The sequence below is a fragment of the Saxophila tyrrhenica genome (genome assembly GCF_035928015.1).
Source record: "Saxophila tyrrhenica strain CCFEE 5935 chromosome Unknown scaffold_11, whole genome shotgun sequence".
Taxonomy (NCBI): domain Eukaryota; kingdom Fungi; phylum Ascomycota; class Dothideomycetes; order Mycosphaerellales; family Extremaceae; genus Saxophila; species Saxophila tyrrhenica.
In genome coordinates this window covers 33,540-52,965 of record NW_027041743.1, presented here as the reverse complement: position 1 = coordinate 52,965, position 19,426 = coordinate 33,540, and the positions used below count along the sequence as shown (strand labels likewise).

Genomic DNA, 19,426 nt, shown 5'->3' with positions numbered 1-19,426 from the left:
AGACAAGACGCTGGTCACCGCTGAAACGGTAGATAATGGGAGGTCTCTTCTTGAGGATGTCAACCTCCAATCAAGAACGAAATACATCCAATGTCGCCTGCGACTTGTCTCTGGTTGCCTTCTGTTCTGTTAGCGCAAGTTTGAATCGCTTCGTTCAGCACCTTGTCAGGCAGGCCGCCGATGATTCAATAGATTGCACCACATCATCCGCTTCTTCTCGCCTTGTTTTAGGCTGAGGCTGCTTGTTCCACGAAGCTGAGAAGCATCAAAGTGGCAGCGCCTGGAACAACCTAAAACAAGCGGCAACAAGGCTATGCACTTCGGCAGTGACCAGGTTCTTCTCCTCTCGACAGTCAAGTGACAAGGAATTATCGCAACACTATCATGCAGTATGGATTGCATCGACAAAATGCCTCTCATTTATCCTCCACTTGACGAATCAAGGAAGCAGATTCGGCTTATGAGGATCCATGCTGGACCGGACCCGCGAACAATGCTGGTATGCTCACTCGAGTCGGTAGACCTGAGTGCTGCAAATCCGTTCTACGCTCTCTCGTATGTCTGGGGCCCTCCGTCTCCGACTCAGTCGATATCGCTCAACGGCCACATCACGCAGATCAGGCAGAACCTGTGGCTGTTTCTACACGCGCTTAGAGCGCGCTTCTGCCAAAGGAAAACGGACACTATCCGTGTGTGGGCTGATTACACTTGCATTCAACAGAGCGACCTTCGAGAGCTGAGTTACCAAGTCTCATTCATGGGTGAGCTGTATACAGCAGCGGATGCAGTATACGGCTGGCTCGGAATAGGTCATGAGTCTGGGGACGAAGAGATGGATCGCATTGAGTCCATTCGATTGAGCCGGCGAAATAATAGTTCCTGGAATTCTATATCTCGGCAGTACTCAACAGCTCTTGAAGTTGTTGCATCGAGTCCCTATTGGACTCGTCTGTGGATCAAACAGGAAGTCATTCTGGCAAAGGACGTTTGGTTGTTCCAAGGCGAGAAGGCAGCGCACTGGAACGATGTTCGTTTTGTCAGCTCTCTCGGCCGCAGCAGAGCCAACCAGCCTCAGATAAGACGTGCGACAGGAAGCGCGGCCAGCCATAAGCCTCAGGCGGCGTCCATGCTATCGTTGTTGGACTATCGAGCGTTGCACTACAACAACCTAGATCTTCCAGAGCTGGTTGTGAAGTTCTGCAACGCGGGATGTCAGGACGCTAGAGACAAAATATATGCCCTGCTGTCACTCACCAACCCAGATACCCGGAGGCAGATCGCGGTGAATTATCAGAAGCCTCTATTGCAGGTATTGCTGGACAACTTTGTCCACTGGACAGGGGAGAACATACCCATCGAGACAGTTGGTGAATTTGCAAGGCCAGTCCCTCGCTACGGTTTCCAGTCGTTCTGCTCTCATATGGCAAAACTTCTGTCCTCTGCTGAGCTTCGTGAACTCTGCGATTCTCCGCCAGCTCGAGAAGCCGTTACGGCGGAAGGACTCCTCGCGCTATCTGGGCTGTCGCGGGTTGCAGAAGTTTTGCCAATTGCAGGTTTTGACAAACACAGCATCTGGCCCATTTCGGAGCGAGCGCCAGAGCTTGTCGAAGGGCGAGGTTTTGTGATACGCATAATCACGCAGCCATGGCTCGGCGGTCTATCCGCCTACAGACAGGACCGCTTCGCATACGTCGACGCCATTCCAGAGCCAGGGGACATACTTGGTCAGATTGGTACTCGGATCTTCTTCCTCCGACAGTCAACGGGTGCTATCTCAACGCAAGCAAACAGCCAACGACAGCCTTCTTTCATGGTCGCCATCGGTTCAGAACCTGGAGAGCATCACTCTGTGACCAAAGACATCCGCCGACTGAGCGCGCGACAAATGCTGCATCCATGTTTGTGGCTAAATCAACAGCTTCCAGATGTGTCGTTTCGACTTGTTGATGCTAGTCTACGGCGTGTCGCGGGGCCAAAATATGTGAAGGCCGGAGAGATCGAGATCATGATCCTCTGCAATGCCGCTGCCATGTTGACGCTACTGACGGATGCATGGTCGGAAGCAGGCCGTGGGATGAGCCATGGCCATCGCGGAGGGACTGCTGTGGAGCAGAGGACCAAGCACGATTCTCACATGGACGAGAGCGAGCATCAAGGAGGTTGGGATGCTTGGTGCCCATATGAATTTGTTCTGTCGCACAACGTTCTCAACGTGTGGCCATGATCAATGCAAACGTACCAAGCCGAAAAGCATAATGTGTCAGCAGAGACCGATGAGAAGGCAGACCAATACCATGCGTTGCGGTCAATCCTCTCACTGCATCAGATGAAGTGCAGGTCGTTGCAGGCCCAATGCTGTCCTGCTCTCGAAAAGTGCCGTGGACTCCACAAGCGAGCACACGCCGCCAGTATGGACACTCAAAGACGAATAGCGTGAAGAGAACCTCGAGGGTCTGGGAGACTGACTTAATCTTCCGCAACCGATCCTTCGTCAACGCGAATTTCGATGATAAGGTGACCTCCCCCGGGTCCGCGTCCTTCACCTCGAAGCCCTGATTGCATTAGGCTCACCGGAGTGGCTTGCTCTCGAAGTCGCCATGATCTCGGAAGTGCTACGCCATCTGGTTGACTGGAATGGGCAGGTTGCAGTGATGACATTCGGGCTCTCTTCCTGGAACATCATCTGGATCATTGGCACCGAGCTTATCCACTCGATGGTCTTCTTTGGAGCCCACGTGAGGTCGGAGTGGTTGGTGGGGCACATCGCCTTCGGTGTTCCTGTCGCGGAGAATGGGGTTCGTTTGCATCTCGTCGATGTGCAAGCCGACCCATTTCTCCGCGAGACGCGCAAGCTGTACGCCGCTTGGGCAGGGGATCGTAGCGAAGGCGCCAGTCGCGGTACGTAAATGCTTGCCGGTCATGTCGGTCGGGTGGCGTCCGAGGCAGAAATGTTAGTTTCAAGCATTTCATGAACCATTTTCTTTCTGACATACTGGAAGACCGGCAGCATCTCGATCACCTCGCACACAACGTCGTCGATGAAAGCTCTTGTTTGCTTAGGGTCGTCGCGGTTCAGCTGTGAGACTTTGAGGTTGGTGTCGGTGGCTTGAGCGATGATAATCTTGCCTTTTGGCTTGGTGAACTCGGTTGGGTGGCCTCGACGGCAATAGTCCTTGCGATCGGTATGCGCTAGCTTGCGGAGTTAGGCACGACTTCTACGAGCGGCTTCGCAATATGAGAACTCTGTGAAGGCGAGAAGGCTTATCCACTGGTGCTTGTCGATTTTGGATGCGTTCAAGCGCTGGTGGATCACCTCGGCTGTATATGGTTCGTAGGCGTTGCGGACAAGGAGCATGCGAGGGTTGTCTTCTTCCGGGTCCTCCATATTTGGACAGGTTGGTTTCGAAGTAGAGGTAGAAGCGCCGTGAGGACGCGTTCGAGGACTGTTGCTTTGTTGAATTGCCCAAAAGTGGAGCCCTGCAGACACGCTGCTGAGAAGGAGAGAAGGATGAGCAGTAAGCCTGAGAGCGTGAGGGTGAGGTGAACGGAAAGAATGTGGTCTGGTTGTTCGATTAGGGTAGGGAGGGGTAACGGGTTGTTCTGGTGAGAGGTATGGGGTGGTCGAGGTAGAGGCAGTGGAGTATGATACAACAGAAGCAGGCACGGAAGGTCTGCGACGCTCCTGCCCTATTCCTGACGCAACGCCTTCTCGGACCTCATCATGTTGGCTCCATAAAGTCACACTCAGCTATCTCTACTCGACAGCAGAAGATCTGGAGAAGACGATGAGCAGAGCGTACTATTCCTCCGTGTTAGCCTTCATGAGCATGTGAGAGTAAGAATGGCAGACAAGATGCGCCAGACCGTACATGTACCTTAGGCATGGATAAGACGCTTAGGGAGAGGCACGCAACTTTCAAGGCACTCTTCGCCAATACATTACGATCGACTCTCATCAGCGACACGCTTTTCCCGGACCCACGGCAAAGGAGTGAAGTGATGGAGACATTCATGTTCACATGCATGTTCGACGTCGACGTCTGACTAAGCCACAGCAACCGCGTCTCGAGTGCTGCCGGCGACGTTTGCTTGAACTACAGTAACCTCAGCGCAATACAGACGTAGAGGAGGACGGAGACGATACGCATGCCATGGGACCAGCCTGTACTAACCACCAGCTCCAAAGAGCCCCAAAGAGCTGCAGCCCGCTGTTCGAAAGCTCGTATAGAATGCTCATGGCCATAGGAGGTAAGAGCATTCGAAGACCATACCCTCGAGCAAGTAGTCATCATCGACTGGCTTGAATACTGGAGACAAAGACCGGTTGTTGCAAAAAGGCAGCCGATATCCGCTTTCGAAGACCGCAGCCATCCGGACTTCCGGCTTGCTACACCTTCAGCCATGTTCCGGTCTGCATACCCGCGGAGTAGGCATTGCAGACTTCATTAAGCTGACAAGGATGAATGTCTTGTTCATGCAAGTTCTGCGTGCACAGAGGCGGTGCTCAATCTGATGACGCCTGCCCGAGCAGAGTTGGAACAAGCTTTAGCATCTTTGCGGACAGACCACCACAATCGTGGGGAGAGATTCCTTCGAGCCGGCATGTCACGGATGCAGGGTCGACCTGTCACCTGGGACAGCGCTGTTGGCTGTCAGCAACATGGAACTCCATGTCGATACGGCGAACAATATCCCTCGGAGCTGCACTTCGATGTCCGCCATCCAGGTACGGACCTCGAGAAATGTCCGATGCGGGAAGAAGATTGCAAGCTAGGAACATCGGCTAGAGCGGCTGACTATTTTCGTCGCCAGCCTCCTCGCTCCTAGCAGGACGGCAAGACAGCTCGCCACCCGCCGCGGGACCGGTACTGAGACTGGAATCATGCCAAACGACAACACGAACACGAACGAGGGAAGCCGAGGGAACAGCTTTTAAAAACTGCTACAGACGAGAGACCGCTGAATTTCCACACACTTCTCGAATACGGCACCGTCGAAAGGTGTGGTGCAGTTGCTGCATGTTCCCGCATGTTGCGACCCGAGAGAGCTTGAGGCGCACAGCTGGTGGAAAGCGATCCACATGGCTTTCTGTCCTGCGTCGAGCCGTATTGCTTCGGGCCATTTCGAGCAATCACGAGTGCAGCGACCGTTTACCCCTGTCCTAGTTGCTCGTGGTCGTCGCGCTCTTTTTGGAGACCTCACCTCTTATTGCCGACTCACGTCGAAGCCACACGCACGCGAGCCGAGCATCCCATCCACACCGGACCTGGAGCACCTGCTCGTTCCTGTGGGCCTTGGCTTCAGCCTGTTCAGTCGCAAAATGACAAACTGATATGCACAAAGTATCGAAATGCTGATCCTCTCGCTTACGGACTCAACGACTCGCCCTGTAGACGAGGCTTCCGCCGCCGTTTCCTTAGCTCGGGCCCAAAGCAGGATAACGGTCTGCCAGTGACCAAACTTTGCCACCCCTTCAGCACGGTCAAGACGGTGTCTGGTGTGGACGGCTCGAACAATTGACTTTCCACAGCCTGATCCAAAAGTTTTGCAGGGGTCAGCCTCGCTTGTCTGGAGAATCGGGATATGCGTGACGAGATAGCGGCGTTGTAACCGGACGTTGGGGCCAGGTATGGTGTCGTGCTGAAAGACGGGGGTGTTCTATGATCGTAGGTATCTGAAGATCTCCAAACGTGGCAGCCCTTCTCCCGCAAGGTGGGTCATGCGATGCGGCTCATTTATTAGACTATCAGCCTCGCCGATGTACAAGTTTATTGCCTGGTGATCGTTCTTCTCCTTTGACCACACTTTCGTGGTTGGACATTCTTCATTGTTGGGTTTCTTCATTCGTTTCCTTCGTTGTTACAGAACAGAACACCATGGCAGGACGGTTAATTATTGGGGTTTCTCTCTTGGTGTCGTCTGTTTTCGCTGTCCCGGGTCGACACAGAGGTCCCAAAGACGCAGTCGTAAAGGGGAAGGGCCAACATCCAGCGAACACTGTACAAATCGACCAACCTTCTCCAAAGCCGTCGCCTTATGGCGGTCCAGCACGCGGCCATTTCCATTCCCCAGCTTTCCTACCACATGGCGAACATTCTTTGAGACCTGGCCTTTCCCAGCACCAGACCAATGGCGAGAGTCCGCTCGGCACCCACAAGGCACCGCATCTTCCTCCGTTCCTGGGAGGCAGTCCTTTGCCGCATGGCCGGCCTTGGGGCGGACGAACAGCTGGACACACCAACCAATACAAGGACACCCCTAACACCGGCGTTACCAGGCATTACGACTTCACCATCAGTGAGCAGGACATAGCCCCAGATGGCTTCTCGCGACCGGGAATGGTCGTAAACGGTGCTTTCCCAGGTCCGACGATCGAGGCCAACTGGGGTGACTGGATAGAAGTCAATGTCCACAACCAGCTATCTGACGAAGGCACAGCTCTTCATTGGCACGGTCTGCTGCAGTCGGATACACCTTGGTTCGACGGCGTACCTTCGGTCATGCAGTGTCCTATCGCACCAGGCTCTTCGTTCACTTACCGCTTCAGAGCTGATCTCTATGGAAGCTCTTTCTACCACTCTCACTACTCTGCTCAGTACACCGACGGCATCCTCGGTCCCATGATCATCTATGGGCCACACGAACAGGCTGACTACGACGTCGACCTCGGCCCAGTCCTCCTCACCGATTGGTACCACGACGACTACTTCACCCTCGTTGAACAAGTCATGGCTCCGGCGTCCGAGGGCCTTTTGCCACCCGTCTCCCAGAACAACCTCATCAACGGCAAGATGAACTACCCTTGCGCGAACGACACCACGAACTGCACGCCCAACGCCGGCATTTCCAAGTTCTACGTCAAGTCCGGCCAGAGCTACCGTCTGCGTCTGATCAATGGCGGTGCAGAGGGAATCCAGAAGTTCTCTGTCGATGGGTACAAGCTCAAGATCATCCAGAACGACTATGTGCCTATCGTGCCTTATGAAGTGGACGTAGTAACGCTTGCCATCGGCCAGCGGGCTGATGTCATTCTCGAAGCGAACGGAGATTCCAAGGATGCCGTGTGGATGAGGTCGACTCTTGGACCATCTGCTTTCGACGGCGGTTGCACGCTCAACGATGGCGTATCGCCTGAGGCTGTGGCCGCGATCTACTACGAAGACGCAGATGACACCGCATTGCCGACCACGACTTCTTTGGTCTCCGACAGCGAGATTCTGAACTGCGATGGCGACTCGCTGGAGATGACTGTGCCGTACTTCAGCATCACGCCGGACCCCAACCCACCGTCTGTCCAGCAAGTGGACATCACCTTCCAGACGAACGGCACACACAACCTGTTCTTCATGAACAACTCGACGTTCCGCGCCAACTACAATGATCCATTATTGGTGAGAAACCCCTGAGCCACCCGCAATACATCTGAGAACTATGCTAATGAATTTGCCTTCTCTTTGCAGCTCGAAGCCAAGCTCGGCCACTCGACTTTCCCAGCAGAGTCGAACGTCTACAACTTCGGCGAAAGCTCCTCCATCCGCCTTGTCGTCTACAACTACGCCACTACCGGCGTGCACCCAATGCATATGCACGGCCACAACATGTACGTGCTCGCCCAAGGTCAGGGTACCTGGGATGGAAGCGTCGTCAACGCCAAAAATCCCCAGCGACGAGACGTCCAGATATTGCCAAACGGTGTGAGCGAAACCGAGCCGGGCTATATTGTGGTCCAAATCGATGGCGATAACCCGGGAGTCTGGCCTTTCCATTGCCATATCGCTTGGCACGTGTCCGCTGGCCTGTACATCAACCTGCTTGAAGGCCCGGAGCAGATCAAGAAGGACATGCCGATTCCTTCGATCATGGCCCAGACATGCCGTGACTGGAGTGCCTGGACTGGTGACAATATCCCCAATGAGATTGACAGTGGATTGTAAAAGAGGGTTTCGTATCTTGACGACGTAACGACTCTACTACTAGTTGTAAATATAATCTGTTAATAGGGAGGGGTTGGCTGCGGCCGATAGTGCAGAGTATAGCACCAGATAGATTTGTTATGCCAGGATAGTTCTGAAGTCTGAGAATATTCATTCAGTTCGCCTCAATTAACACGTGATGCACGCGACGTATCGACTTGGCGCCTTTCTGCCTACATCCCTTGTACCTTCTCCATAACAGCATTGACAACTTGAAACTACAACTTGACCATTCCCTCTCATCTTCTCCATAGAGTGTTACACAAATCATTGAACTGAATCGCTGGCCGCAGCAGATCTGGTCAAACGCGATCTTGACGCGATCTGATCGCGACGCTTAAAGCCGGTGGCGAAAACGCCAATCGATATCGGTCCCGAGCCGCAGGTTCGACTCGTCCATCGACTCCGGCAGCTTCTCCTGCATCATCCCTCCTTCGGCCACTCCTGGGTGTCTGGACTGGCAGCGTGTGAACCAGGAGCTGACCCGAAAGATCCAGCGGGTAAATCACGATGGCGAAGGCAACGGGTCGCAGATCATGTAATTCACCCTGACATGCCCTCCACGTGCGATCACAAGAACTTCTACTGACCTTGTGATCTCTCTTCCTAGCAACTGCGCAGTCCAAAGGCGAAAACTTCAAAGGCCGCGGACGCACACTTTCATCACGAGCAGCCGTCCCGAACTCAGACCCGTACGCATCTTCCGGCGACGAAATCATGGTCCAGGACACCAAGCCGGGGGCAGCGCGAAGCCTTAAGGAGGTGTCGATTCCTGTCGCGGCAGCGAGCAAGCTTGGGAAGTCAAAGACCGCAGTCTCTCCTACCGACAGTACGATGTCCTCGAAGGCTAGCAGTCTGCGGGACACCTCTGCTGAGTACGAGACGCCGGGCACCACACCTGCCACATCTACGAGAGGGACGTCGAGCAAGAAGCGGAAGAGCAGTGCTCTCAGTAGGCAGATGATCAAGGTCGAGGACACGGACGACGAGATAGATGATGATGAGGTACTGGCGATGAGGCTGCAACAGGAGGAGTACGAACGAGTGGGACCTCCGAACAAGCGCGTGAAGATGGCGAAGTGGTCTATTGACGATTCCGACGTTGACGAGAGCGGGCTTAGTGAGCCTGAGTCTCTGGATTCTATGGATCTCAAATCAGTCCCCAAAGCAGGCGCGAAGCGCAAAGGCAAGGAAGCAGCAGGGAACATCACAGCTTCTGGTTCAAGCCGGCGCACCAGCACGAAGTTACAGCCCACCAAGCAGAAGATCAAGATCGAGGACAGTGATTCCGACCAGGAGGTGCTCAGCGAGCTGAACAGCGATGAAGTCTCCCTCTTCGATACCTCTGAAGGATTTTCGACCGGTGTTAGTGACGCCGAGTCGGAAGCCACTCAGACATCGACAACCTTGCCTTCCGCATCTCGCGGCGCGCTGACCGGTAGAAGCGGACGGCGTCACGGGAGCCAGACAGCAGCCCAAGTTCGCGAGAATGGCCGGCGCATCGCCAGGATCGTCGCCAGTGCTCACATGACCCGGAAGGACAGAGAGCGTAAGAAGCTCGAGAAGGCTCATCCTGGGATCACGACAATGTGGAAGCAGCTCGAGTCTGAAGCGGTGATTACACCAGTTGCTGCGCAGCAGCCCCAATCCATCAATCGCAAGCTCAAGCCATTCCAGCTCGAAGGATTGGACTGGATGGTGAGGCAGGAGAAGACCAAGTACAAGGGAGGTCTGCTCGGCGACGAGATGGGCATGGGTAAGACAATCCAAGCGGTCTCGCTCATCATGTCCGACTACCCGCAGAAGCAGCCGACTCTGGTCGTCGTGCCACCGGTTGCACTCATGCAGTGGTCCTCCGAAATTTCAGAGTACACCGACGGCAAGCTGAAGGTGCTGGTCTACCACGGTCAGAACAACAAGGTCAAGAACATGAAGCTCAAGGAGCTGAAGCAGTTCGACGTCATCATGATCTCCTACAACAGCTTGGAGTCGCTGCACCGCAAGGAGACCAAGGGCTGGAGCCGCGGCGAGGATCTCGTCAAGGAAGACTCGCCAATCCACGCCATCCACTTCCATCGCCTGATTCTGGACGAAGCACACAGCATCAAGTCGCGCACGACTGGCGTGGCCAAGGCTTGCTTCGCGCTCACCGGCACGTACAAGTGGTGCTTGTCCGGCACGCCTGTGCAGAACCGCATCGGAGAGTTCTTCTCGCTGCTTCGCTTCCTCGAAGTGCGTCCGTTCGCCGACTACTTCTGCAAGAGGTGTCCCTGCTCCCTCCTTCACTGGCAGCTTGATGAAGACCACATGTGCAAGGAGTGCAAGCACACCGGCATGGAGCACGTGTCGGTGTTCAACCAGGAGCTGCTCAATCCTCTCACCCAGTCCGAGGAGGCGGCCGATCGCTCCGCGGCTATGGACAAACTGCATCTCATAACGGCTCGTATTATGCTTCGGCGCGTGAAGAGAGACTACGTCAGTTCCATGGAGCTTCCGCCCAAGGAGGTCATTGTGCACAACGAGTTCTTCGGTGAGATCGAGCGTGACTTCTCCTCGAGCATCATGTCGAACACTGGTCGCCAATTCGATACCTACGTGGCCCGGGGTGTTATGCTGAACAATTATGCGAATATCTTCGGACTTATCATGCAAATGAGACAGGGCAAGTTGCTGCGCAAGGCGTTCTCCCACTCCCAATCAACCGCCAGCCGAAGTCCTGAGCCTTTCTACGCCTTTTTCACTTTTTGGAGAATTTTGCTAACCCCTTTTCTGCCCCACAGTTGCCAACCACCCCGACTTACTGTTGAAGAAGCATGCAGGGGAGGGGCAGAACGTGCTGGTCTGCAACATCTGCGACGAGGTGGCTGAGGAGGCCATCCGCTCCCAGTGTAAGCACGACTTCTGTCGCTCATGTGTGAAGAGCTACATGCAGTCTGTGGAGGAGACCGGCGGAGATGCCGATTGTCCACGCTGCCACATTCCACTCGCGATCGACCTCGACCAGCCCGAGCATGAGCAGGACGAGGAGAACGTGAAGAAGAGCTCCATTATCAACAGGATCAAGATGGAAGACTGGACCAGCTCGACGAAGATCGAGATGCTGATCTACGATCTTTACAAGCTGCGAAGTAAGAAGCAGACGCTCAAGTCGATCGTGTTTTCGCAGTTCACAAGCATGCTGCAGCTAATCGAATGGCGGTTGCGCCGCGCCGGGTTCAACACTGTCATGCTCGATGGTGAGCAACATCCTTTTCACATCTCCTCAACCATGCTGACTCTCCCCCTAGGATCTATGACGCCTATCCAGCGTGCAAAGAGTATCGAGTACTTCATGACGAACCCAGACGTCGAAGTCTTTCTGGTCTCCCTCAAGGCCGGCGGTGTCGCGCTCAACTTGACCGAAGCATCCCGCGTCTTCATCGTCGACCCCTGGTGGAACCCGGCCGCAGAGTGGCAGTCCGCTGACCGCTGTCATCGCATCGGCCAGAAGCGTCCTTGCGTCATCACGCGCTTGTGCATCGAGGATTCCGTGGAGTCGAGGATGGTCATGCTCCAGGAGAAGAAGGCGAACATGATTAACGGCACGATTAACAATGACAAGACGTCGATGGAGAAGCTCACGCCGGAGGATATGCAGTTCTTGTTCCGCGGGACTTGAGTATGTGCATTGTTGGTCGAGGGACTGGCTTGTTGAGATACGATGTGAGCATGGGTTACACTGGCTGTTGTGGCATTACGAGCGTACGATTATGGGCATGCATTTTGGGTGGAACAGTCAAGAGGTTTTACTGGCTCGCGAGAGCTCATGATGGGAGAGGAAGGGTTGCTGTTGGCTGGATAGCCTTGCGCTGAGGTATGACTGCGTTGTTCGCTCGGCTTGAAGCTGCTGTACTCGAGTTGCACATGTAGCTATGGAGCATATGATACTTGTAGTCTTACTGCACTGATTCGTTCCCTTGAATGAAGTCCACCACTGTAACTTCTACTGCTCGTGACATTACCGTTGTGCTTTCGAAAACACATTCCGACTGCTACAGGAAAGTGAACGCAGTGAAGCTCAGAAAGCTTGGCATCTAAACGCGGCTGCAGCCCGTTGGCCGATAATCACCTCCGACAGCTACATCTACAGACATCACCCGAACCTCTCAGTCCACAACACAACCTTGATGCTATCATCAGCAACCACGGATCTCCAGCCTTGCCCTTCCTTCTTCATCGGACGCGCCAGTGATGGCGCCCGGCAAGCGGAAGCGGCCAGATAGGCAAGCCTCACACGACGATGGCTCCGGGAGACCTTCACCCCATCGGCCGGAGAACCTAGGACTGGCGCAGCAGAGCCAGCAGAATGGAGGACCAAGAGGCGGTAGAGGAGGACGCAGGCAGAGTCGCAACAATGTGCCTGCCAGCCCGGCAGGAGGCGCAAACACCGTCCCTGTGACACCGAGGGGTGTTGCATCGCCCGCGCCTGCGAGGGAGACGCCGACGGTCGAGACCTCGAGACCGGCTACACCGCTACCACCACCAGCTGCGTCGACGAAGTCGGCTGCGGATGAGCCTGTAGCGGCTCCGCCAGCGCCCTACTGTTACGAGCATGTGACAGATGAGAGGGTGGAAGCATGGCAGGGCGATGGGAGACAGGCGGTGCAAGATGCGGCGAAAGAGGCGGACGAGCTCACGATCGGTATCGTTGTGCAAGAGCTGGCTCGGTCGGCGTTAGATTCGAGGCTGGACGCGTCGGAAGCCGGAGGTGTCATCAAGCAGATGATCGCGGACCGTGAAGGCTCAGAGACGATCGATGTGCAGGCGACCCTTCTCAACACCATCTCGCTGCTGGATGATACGGATACCAAGAACTCAAAGCTTCTTACGCTTGTCACGGCAACAGAGATCGACCCGGACGTAATACGGCAGGAGCTGGACATCCCGCTGTTGCAGACCTTGGCCCTGGTTCGAAGCACTTTTACTCAGATGCGCACTCGGAAGACGACGAACATCCTCTACAGACAGGCCAACTTCAACTTGCTACGGGAAGAGTCGGAAGGCTATGCGAAGCTTGTCACGGAGTATTTCAGTACGGCCAACGAAGCTGTACTCAACCACGATGTCAGCGCCGAAGCTGCCTTTCAACGAATAAAAGCTCTGGTTGGGTCATTTGACCTGGACGTCGGGCGGGTCCTAGACATCACCTTGGACATCAGTGCGAATTTGCTCGTCAGAGCGTACGGCTTCTTTGTGAAGTTCTACCGGTGTAGCTCTTGGTGGCCGGAAGCTGGAGTTTTGGATAATGTCCGATGGGAGGATCAGGGGTTTGGCTCGTTTCCGAGATGGGCGCTACCGGAGTCTGAACGGCCCTGGCTAGACCAGGAAGGTGAAGAGGAGAGGAAGAAAGCAGAGAAGGAGGAACAGATGGCGATGCGAGAAACGCGGGATGTCAGGTTCTGGCAGCGCGTACAGGAGAAGGGCATGGATGCTTTCTTCGACTTAGGCTCGCGGAAGATCGTCGACTTCGAAGAAGTCCTGCCTTTACTGGAAACTGAGGTCGCGCCAGAACTCGATGCTCGACAGAAAGAGATCAACGCGGATCGCCGGAAGCGCATCAACGAGAACCGCAAGTTCATGAAGGAGACTGGCACGCTTCCTCCGCCCGGCAACTCGGACGCCGCTCAGCTGCTTGGTTTCAAGCTCCGCTTCTACGCCTCCGATGCTCGAAGTGCGCAAGACTCGCTGCCCGAGAACCTCATATACCTCGCTGCGCTGCTCATCAAGATTGGCTTCATTTCGTTGCGAGATCTGTACCCCCATCTTCACCCTTCCGATGATGGAATGGCGGACGAAAAGTCGCGGCTGGAGAAAGAGAAGGCTGAGAAGGAAGCGAAAGAGCGGCCGGGCGGAGGAATGAATGCGCTGGCCATGGCTGGAGCACTACCGGACGATACCTTGGCGCCTGGTGTCCGCAACCTCAAAGGCGACAAAGGTACGAGCGGTGGCAGCACACCGAAGGCAGATAAGAAGGACGATGATACGGAGACACTACCGACGCCTTCGAACCAGAAGATCATGCTTCTGAAAGCACTTTTACTGATCGGTGCGCTACCGGAGGCGCTATACATTCTTGGACGATTTCCGTGGCTACTGGAGGTTGACACTTCTCTCGCACCCTATTTGCATCGCATCGCACGGCAGATGCTCAGCAAGGTTGCAGATGCCACCAAGCCTCTCGCCGACCGCCCGGACACGCAGCAAGGGAAGCAGGATCTTGAGAGCACAATCGTCCGACCTGACGGAACGCTCCTATTTCGGCCGAAGGAGACCAAGAAGGTCACGAGGTGGCTAGGACTTGATCAGGTCGAGAAAGGAGATGGTCAGATGTATCGGCATTACTATCCGGACTGGGACGAGAACATTCCAGTCTGCCAGAACGTGGAAGATGTGTTTCTGCTCTGCAACACTTTCCTCGGCCTGCTCGGTGTGAAGATTGGTCAAGACGCCGCGCTGCTGAGCAGTCTTGTCAGGATAGCGAAGCACAGCTTGACAGAAGATGCGTCCGAGCACAATCGCGCACGCTGGCTGGAGCTGATGAAGAGACTCCTCGTGCCCTCGCTCAGTCTGAGCAAGCACAACGTGGGCCTGACGCAAGAAGTGTACGAGTTGCTGAAGTTCTATCCCACCACGACCAGGTACAATGTTTACGCCGAGTGGTACCTGGGCAGGACCTCACGACTACCGGACATGCGCGTAGCTTTTGACCATAACAGGGCAGAAGTCAAGGATATTCTGCGGCGTGTGACCAACGAGACTGGCAAGAAGCAGGCTCGAGCTCTTGCGAAGGTGTCGCTTTCCTCACCTGGCATCGTCATGATGAGCATGATTAGCCAGATCGAGGAGTACAGCAACATGATCGCAAGTCTCGTGGAGTGTACGAGATACTTTAGCCTGCTGGCGTACGATGTGCTGACTTGGTCTCTCATCAACTCTCTGAGCGGCCAAGGCAAGAGCCGCATGCAGGACGACGGTATGCTCACCAGTCGATGGCTGCAGTACATCTCCCAATTCGTGGCCAGCTTGTTCCTGCGATACACCTTCGTCAACCCGAGCCCGATACTGCAGTACCTTGTCCATCAGCTCAGCAAAGGCGACTCTACGGATCTGGAGATGTTCGAGCAAGTCTTGACAGAGATGGGCGGTATTCGTTCGGATATTGAGTACAACGATACCCAGGTCTTCTTCATGGCCGGCGGAGAGAATCTCCAGTCTCAAGTCCTTGCGACGCTTGGCGACAAGCGCTCCGAACGCAAACCGTCGGCACAGAGACTCATCAAGGCTCTGGCCGGGCCTGGCCTGATCGGACAGACACTCGTGGCCATTGCGCAGGAGAAACAGATGTACCCGTACCGCGAGAGCTCGGCGTTCATGCCACTGAAGGTTCTGGGCAACAACCTTGACAAGATTCAGTCAGTCTTTGCGCAGTATCTGGAGGTGTTGAAGTCGAATGTGAAGCCGGAGGACTTCGAGGCGAGTCTGCCTAGTGTCGTTGAGTTGGTGAGTGACTACGGTCTGGAGCCCGGAACTGCCTTTGCTATCTGTCGGTTCGGTATCACTTCTCGAATGTCGATCCACGCCGACAAGGAGAACGAGAAGAAGAGACTGAAGCAGGAAAAGGAGAGAAGCAAGTCCGATGCAACGACGCAGGATGCCACGAAGCCAGTCATGAATGGTGACCACGCCGAGGACCCCGTGACCAGCGAAACGAAGCCAGATCTGGACGCTGACATGGAGGACTCTAAAACTGAAGCGACACCACAGCCATCGGGCGCAGGGGATATTGAGGAGACAAGAACAGTGCATCCCGTACTTGAGCCTATCATCAACGCTCTGTCAGCTGCATCTCCCGGGCTTGCAGAGCAAGTCAGCGTTCAGTTCTTTGTCGAGTTCTGGACTCATTCATTACCAGACATCCCCTCTCCCATGGATATTTACAACGGAGAGCTCGCAAAGCTTACTGAGCAGCTCAAGACGCTGCGGGCCAACCGCTCCGACATGAGCGCCGTCGCGGTGAAAGACCGCCAACAGAAGATCAAAGACATAGAGAAGGTGCAGAGCAAATACCACACGGATATGAAGCATCGGGTGGTCGCGTACCAAAAGGTCGTCCCCCGGCTGAGCGCTGAAAAGAAATACTGGTTCTCCCGAAGCATGGAGAAGGCCGACATTGACGCTCGACACATTGGCCTGTTGCAACAATGCTTTCTCCCCCGGGCGATGGTTTCGTCACTCGACGCTCTGTACGCTTTCCTGATGCTCAGGATGCTTCACGACTTCGGCACGCCAGGTTTCAGCACAATGCATCTGCTAAACCAGTTGTTCAAGAAGCGACAGCTGACTGCTGTTATATTTCAATGCACCGCCATGGAGGCTCAGCATCTGGGACGATTCCTGTGCGAGATCCTCAAGCTTCTGCAGAAATGGCACGCCGATCCCGAGGCTTACGACAAAGAAGCTCTTGCTGCTGAGAGGGAGAAGAAGTTGCCTGGCTTCGCTAAGAAATTGGGCGCCAAAGGCGAGCCCGATGTGCTTCTGGACTATGAAGACTTCCGCCGGCTCCTCTACAACTGGCACTCGCATCTGGGTGGGGCACTTGAAGCGTGCTTCAAGTCAGGCGAGTACATGCACATTCGCAACGGCATCACCGTGCTCAAAGCCGTCGTGCCGGCGTTCCCGTCGCTGAACTTCCAGGGCCTTAATATGGTCAAGCATATCACCACGATATCGCAGGAGGATTCAAGGCAGGATTTGAAGCTGGCCGCGATGTCGTTGCTTGGGCCATTGAAGGGCCGGGAGAAGAAGTGGATTCTGCCGCAGGCTTTCAGGCTGAACGATGAGAAGAGAGAGGCTGCGCTGGCGGGGAGTCGAGCGCCTTCCGCGAAGCCTGCGACGCCGCAGCCCGAGGGCCCGAAGCTGGATGCGAGTGCGTCCGAGTTCAAGCCTACCACCAGTGTAACAGCGCTGGCGAATGGTGCGGTACGGAAAGAGTCGGCCACTGGTACTGAGGATGGCGAGATTGAGGATACAGTGGAGAAGTCGGCCGACGTGACGATGAAAGATGCACCAGCTGAGCAGAAAAGCGAACAGAAGGCGACAGCAGAGCCCGTGAAGGCGCCGGAACCGCCTCAGAAGGAGCCAGAGAAGCCCAGCACGAAACCCTCAACACCAGCTCCATTACCTTCAAAGCCACCAGCAACACCAGCAGATTCTTCGCGTCCGGACTCTACGCAACCATCATCTCGTGCTGCGCATGATCTTCCGGCACGGCCAGATTCTCGTCCGCCCACCAAGCCACTGCCACCGACACCTTCTGACCGAGGGAGCGGTCGTTATCCAAGCCGCAACGAAGATCGCTATGGCCGTCTTGACCGCCCTGGTGATGTACGCCCTGCCTCTCGGGATCACTCGCCTGGCGGGAGGAGTCGTCCGCGTTCTCCTCCGCGCGATCCATACTACGGCCCTCAAGCTGCGGGTCGTGGCCCCCGTCGAGACGAGCGTCCACCGTCGCGGCCCACTGAACACGAAGCAAGGCACCCTCGAGACGACGGCAGACCTCCTGCTTGGCGTGAGCCGCCGTCACAAGCGGCGCACACGTCACGTTCGGCTTACGACACGCGTGAGCGAACCCAGAGTTCGATGGGCCCTCCGACAAGCCATTCGACTCATCCGGACCGCGCAGCTCATCTCAACTCCACTGCGACGAGTGCGCCCAGTCCATCCGCCACTCGCGCAAGCCCAGCGCAAGCGAAGGACACACAAGGCCCTCACCAGCACAACGAGAACCCAGCCAGGCTCGCTCTGATCAATGACGATCCTGGTCGTGGTAGTGACAGGTCGAGAGACCTTCGACCAAATGGCCACTCTACCGATGGTCGTATAGGACCGGAAGCCAGGTCGAATGATGGCAGGTCAGGGCCGCCAGAGTCACCTCGAGATGCTCAGCTACGTTCTGGCTCGTCTGCTACCGATCTGGCGCCCAATGGACCACGACAGGGCAGAGGAAGCCGAGACTTGGGTGCCCAAAGCTCGCAGGAATCATCATATGGCCGATTGAATGGGCCTCACGAAGTACCTGCCGGCCCGAGACCTCCGCCTACGAATGGCCCAAGTGGTCGCGGGAGCCGGAGCTTCCCAGTGCCGCATGGCCCTGCAAGCAGCAGATCTCACGAGCCGCCTCCGCAGTCACCATCGTCAAACCGACAATCGGAAGTGCCAGCAGCGCCTCGTGGACCTGGCGGACGACAGCACGATCGCCGAAGTTCGCAAAATCACTTTGAGCAGCAACCTGCCTCCAACTCTGTGCCGACAACACCTGCTGCGGAGAGTGGGCCATCTGTTCATCCCAGCCGCCTTGCGCGAATGGGAGCCGAGCCGCCGCCGGTCCAAACCAACACCAACCCAGGCGGCTCTCGTAGTGCAGCTTCACCTGTCACAGCACCGCCTTCTGGCCCTCGCGGCCCTGGTCGCGCGCCAGCTGCTCCACGACAAGAGCCTCCTTCCGCTATGGCTGGACCACCATCTGGACCTGCTTCTGATCATAGGAGAGGAGACCGACAGCGGGCAAACATCAACGCTACCTTGCAGGGCTCGAACAACGGACCGCCGCCGCCCCCACCTCCACCTTCTACGCCAAGCCAGAATATCAACGTTAGAGGCGCTGCACTCAACCGAACTTCGAGCATGTCAATGGCTTCAGCGGTTAGCACGCAGCCTATACAAGCTGTCGCTTCGTCGATGGAGCCTCCACCAAGACGCAACGAGCCTGTTCAACCCCCGAGGTCAAATGGAGCGGCTTCTCGCCCGGACTCACGGCAAGATAACTCTCGAAGCCGACCCGACCGCTATGACGAGAGGACTCTAAGGCAGTCAGAAGACCCATACGCCGACAAGCGGCATAGCAGTCGCAACAACAGTCCAGGTCGGAGGGCTCAGGAGGAGCAGTATCAGCGCCTGCCTAGTGGCATGGATGGAAGAGATGTGCGTGGCAGTGGTCGCGATGACCGTAGAGCGCGAGATGATCGAGAAGCTCGAGAAGGACAGGCTAGGGATGCAAGAGGCGGGCCTAGCGATACCCGCCGTCCGCCGGAGATGCCTGCCTCCTTCAACCCACCGCCTCCGCCAGAATGGCAGCGTGGCAGCGACAGGCGCTCATCAAGGCGAGACCTACCGCAAGACGATGGGAGGATAGGAGGCCCGGGGAATTCAAGGCCAGAGGATTTCAGAGGACCCCGCAGGGAGGAGTATGGGAGAGGGCCAGCACCGAGAGACGATGGTCCGCCTCCATCTGGCAATCGAAAGCGGAGGCATGAAGAAGCGCCGCCTTACGAAGATTCGAAGAGGAGACGGAGTGGACGCTAGGAGCGTAACGCTTGGGGGGTTTGGATGTGGTGTATTAAGAGTTGACCATGCTT

General features: G+C 55.8%; 5 protein-coding genes across 5 annotated transcripts; all 5 read left to right on the top strand.

The window, feature by feature from the left end:
• Positions 1-409: 409 nt before the first annotated feature.
• LTR77_007049 (uncharacterized protein) lies at positions 410-2,224 on the top strand (the record flags this gene model as incomplete). Its single annotated transcript, XM_064804286.1, has 2 exons — positions 410-761; positions 789-2,224. The coding sequence occupies 2 exons, from the start codon at positions 410-412 to the stop codon at positions 2,222-2,224; spliced, it is 1,788 nt and encodes a 595-aa protein (XP_064657056.1).
• A 373-nt stretch (positions 2,225-2,597) lies between these two features.
• LTR77_007048 (uncharacterized protein) lies at positions 2,598-2,906 on the top strand (the record flags this gene model as incomplete). Its single annotated transcript, XM_064804285.1, has 1 exon — positions 2,598-2,906. One exon carries the CDS (start codon positions 2,598-2,600, stop codon positions 2,904-2,906), a length of 309 nt encoding a protein of 102 aa, XP_064657055.1.
• A 2,970-nt stretch (positions 2,907-5,876) lies between these two features.
• LTR77_007047 (uncharacterized protein) lies at positions 5,877-7,934 on the top strand (the record flags this gene model as incomplete). The annotated part of the gene is made up of 2 exons (XM_064804284.1): positions 5,877-7,391; positions 7,461-7,934. 2 exons carry the CDS (start codon positions 5,877-5,879, stop codon positions 7,932-7,934), a joined length of 1,989 nt encoding a protein of 662 aa, XP_064657054.1.
• A 756-nt stretch (positions 7,935-8,690) lies between these two features.
• On the top strand, positions 8,691-11,631 carry RAD16 (DNA repair protein rad16; the record flags this gene model as incomplete). Its single annotated transcript, XM_064804283.1, has 3 exons — positions 8,691-10,686; positions 10,754-11,209; positions 11,261-11,631. The coding sequence occupies 3 exons, from the start codon at positions 8,691-8,693 to the stop codon at positions 11,629-11,631; spliced, it is 2,823 nt and encodes a 940-aa protein (XP_064657053.1).
• Positions 11,632-12,203: 572 nt separating this feature from the next.
• On the top strand, positions 12,204-19,373 carry RLR1 (THO2 plays a role in transcriptional elongation; the record flags this gene model as incomplete). The annotated part of the gene is made up of 2 exons (XM_064804282.1): positions 12,204-13,920; positions 13,948-19,373. The coding sequence occupies 2 exons, from the start codon at positions 12,204-12,206 to the stop codon at positions 19,371-19,373; spliced, it is 7,143 nt and encodes a 2,380-aa protein (XP_064657052.1).
• Positions 19,374-19,426: the final 53 nt, after the last annotated feature.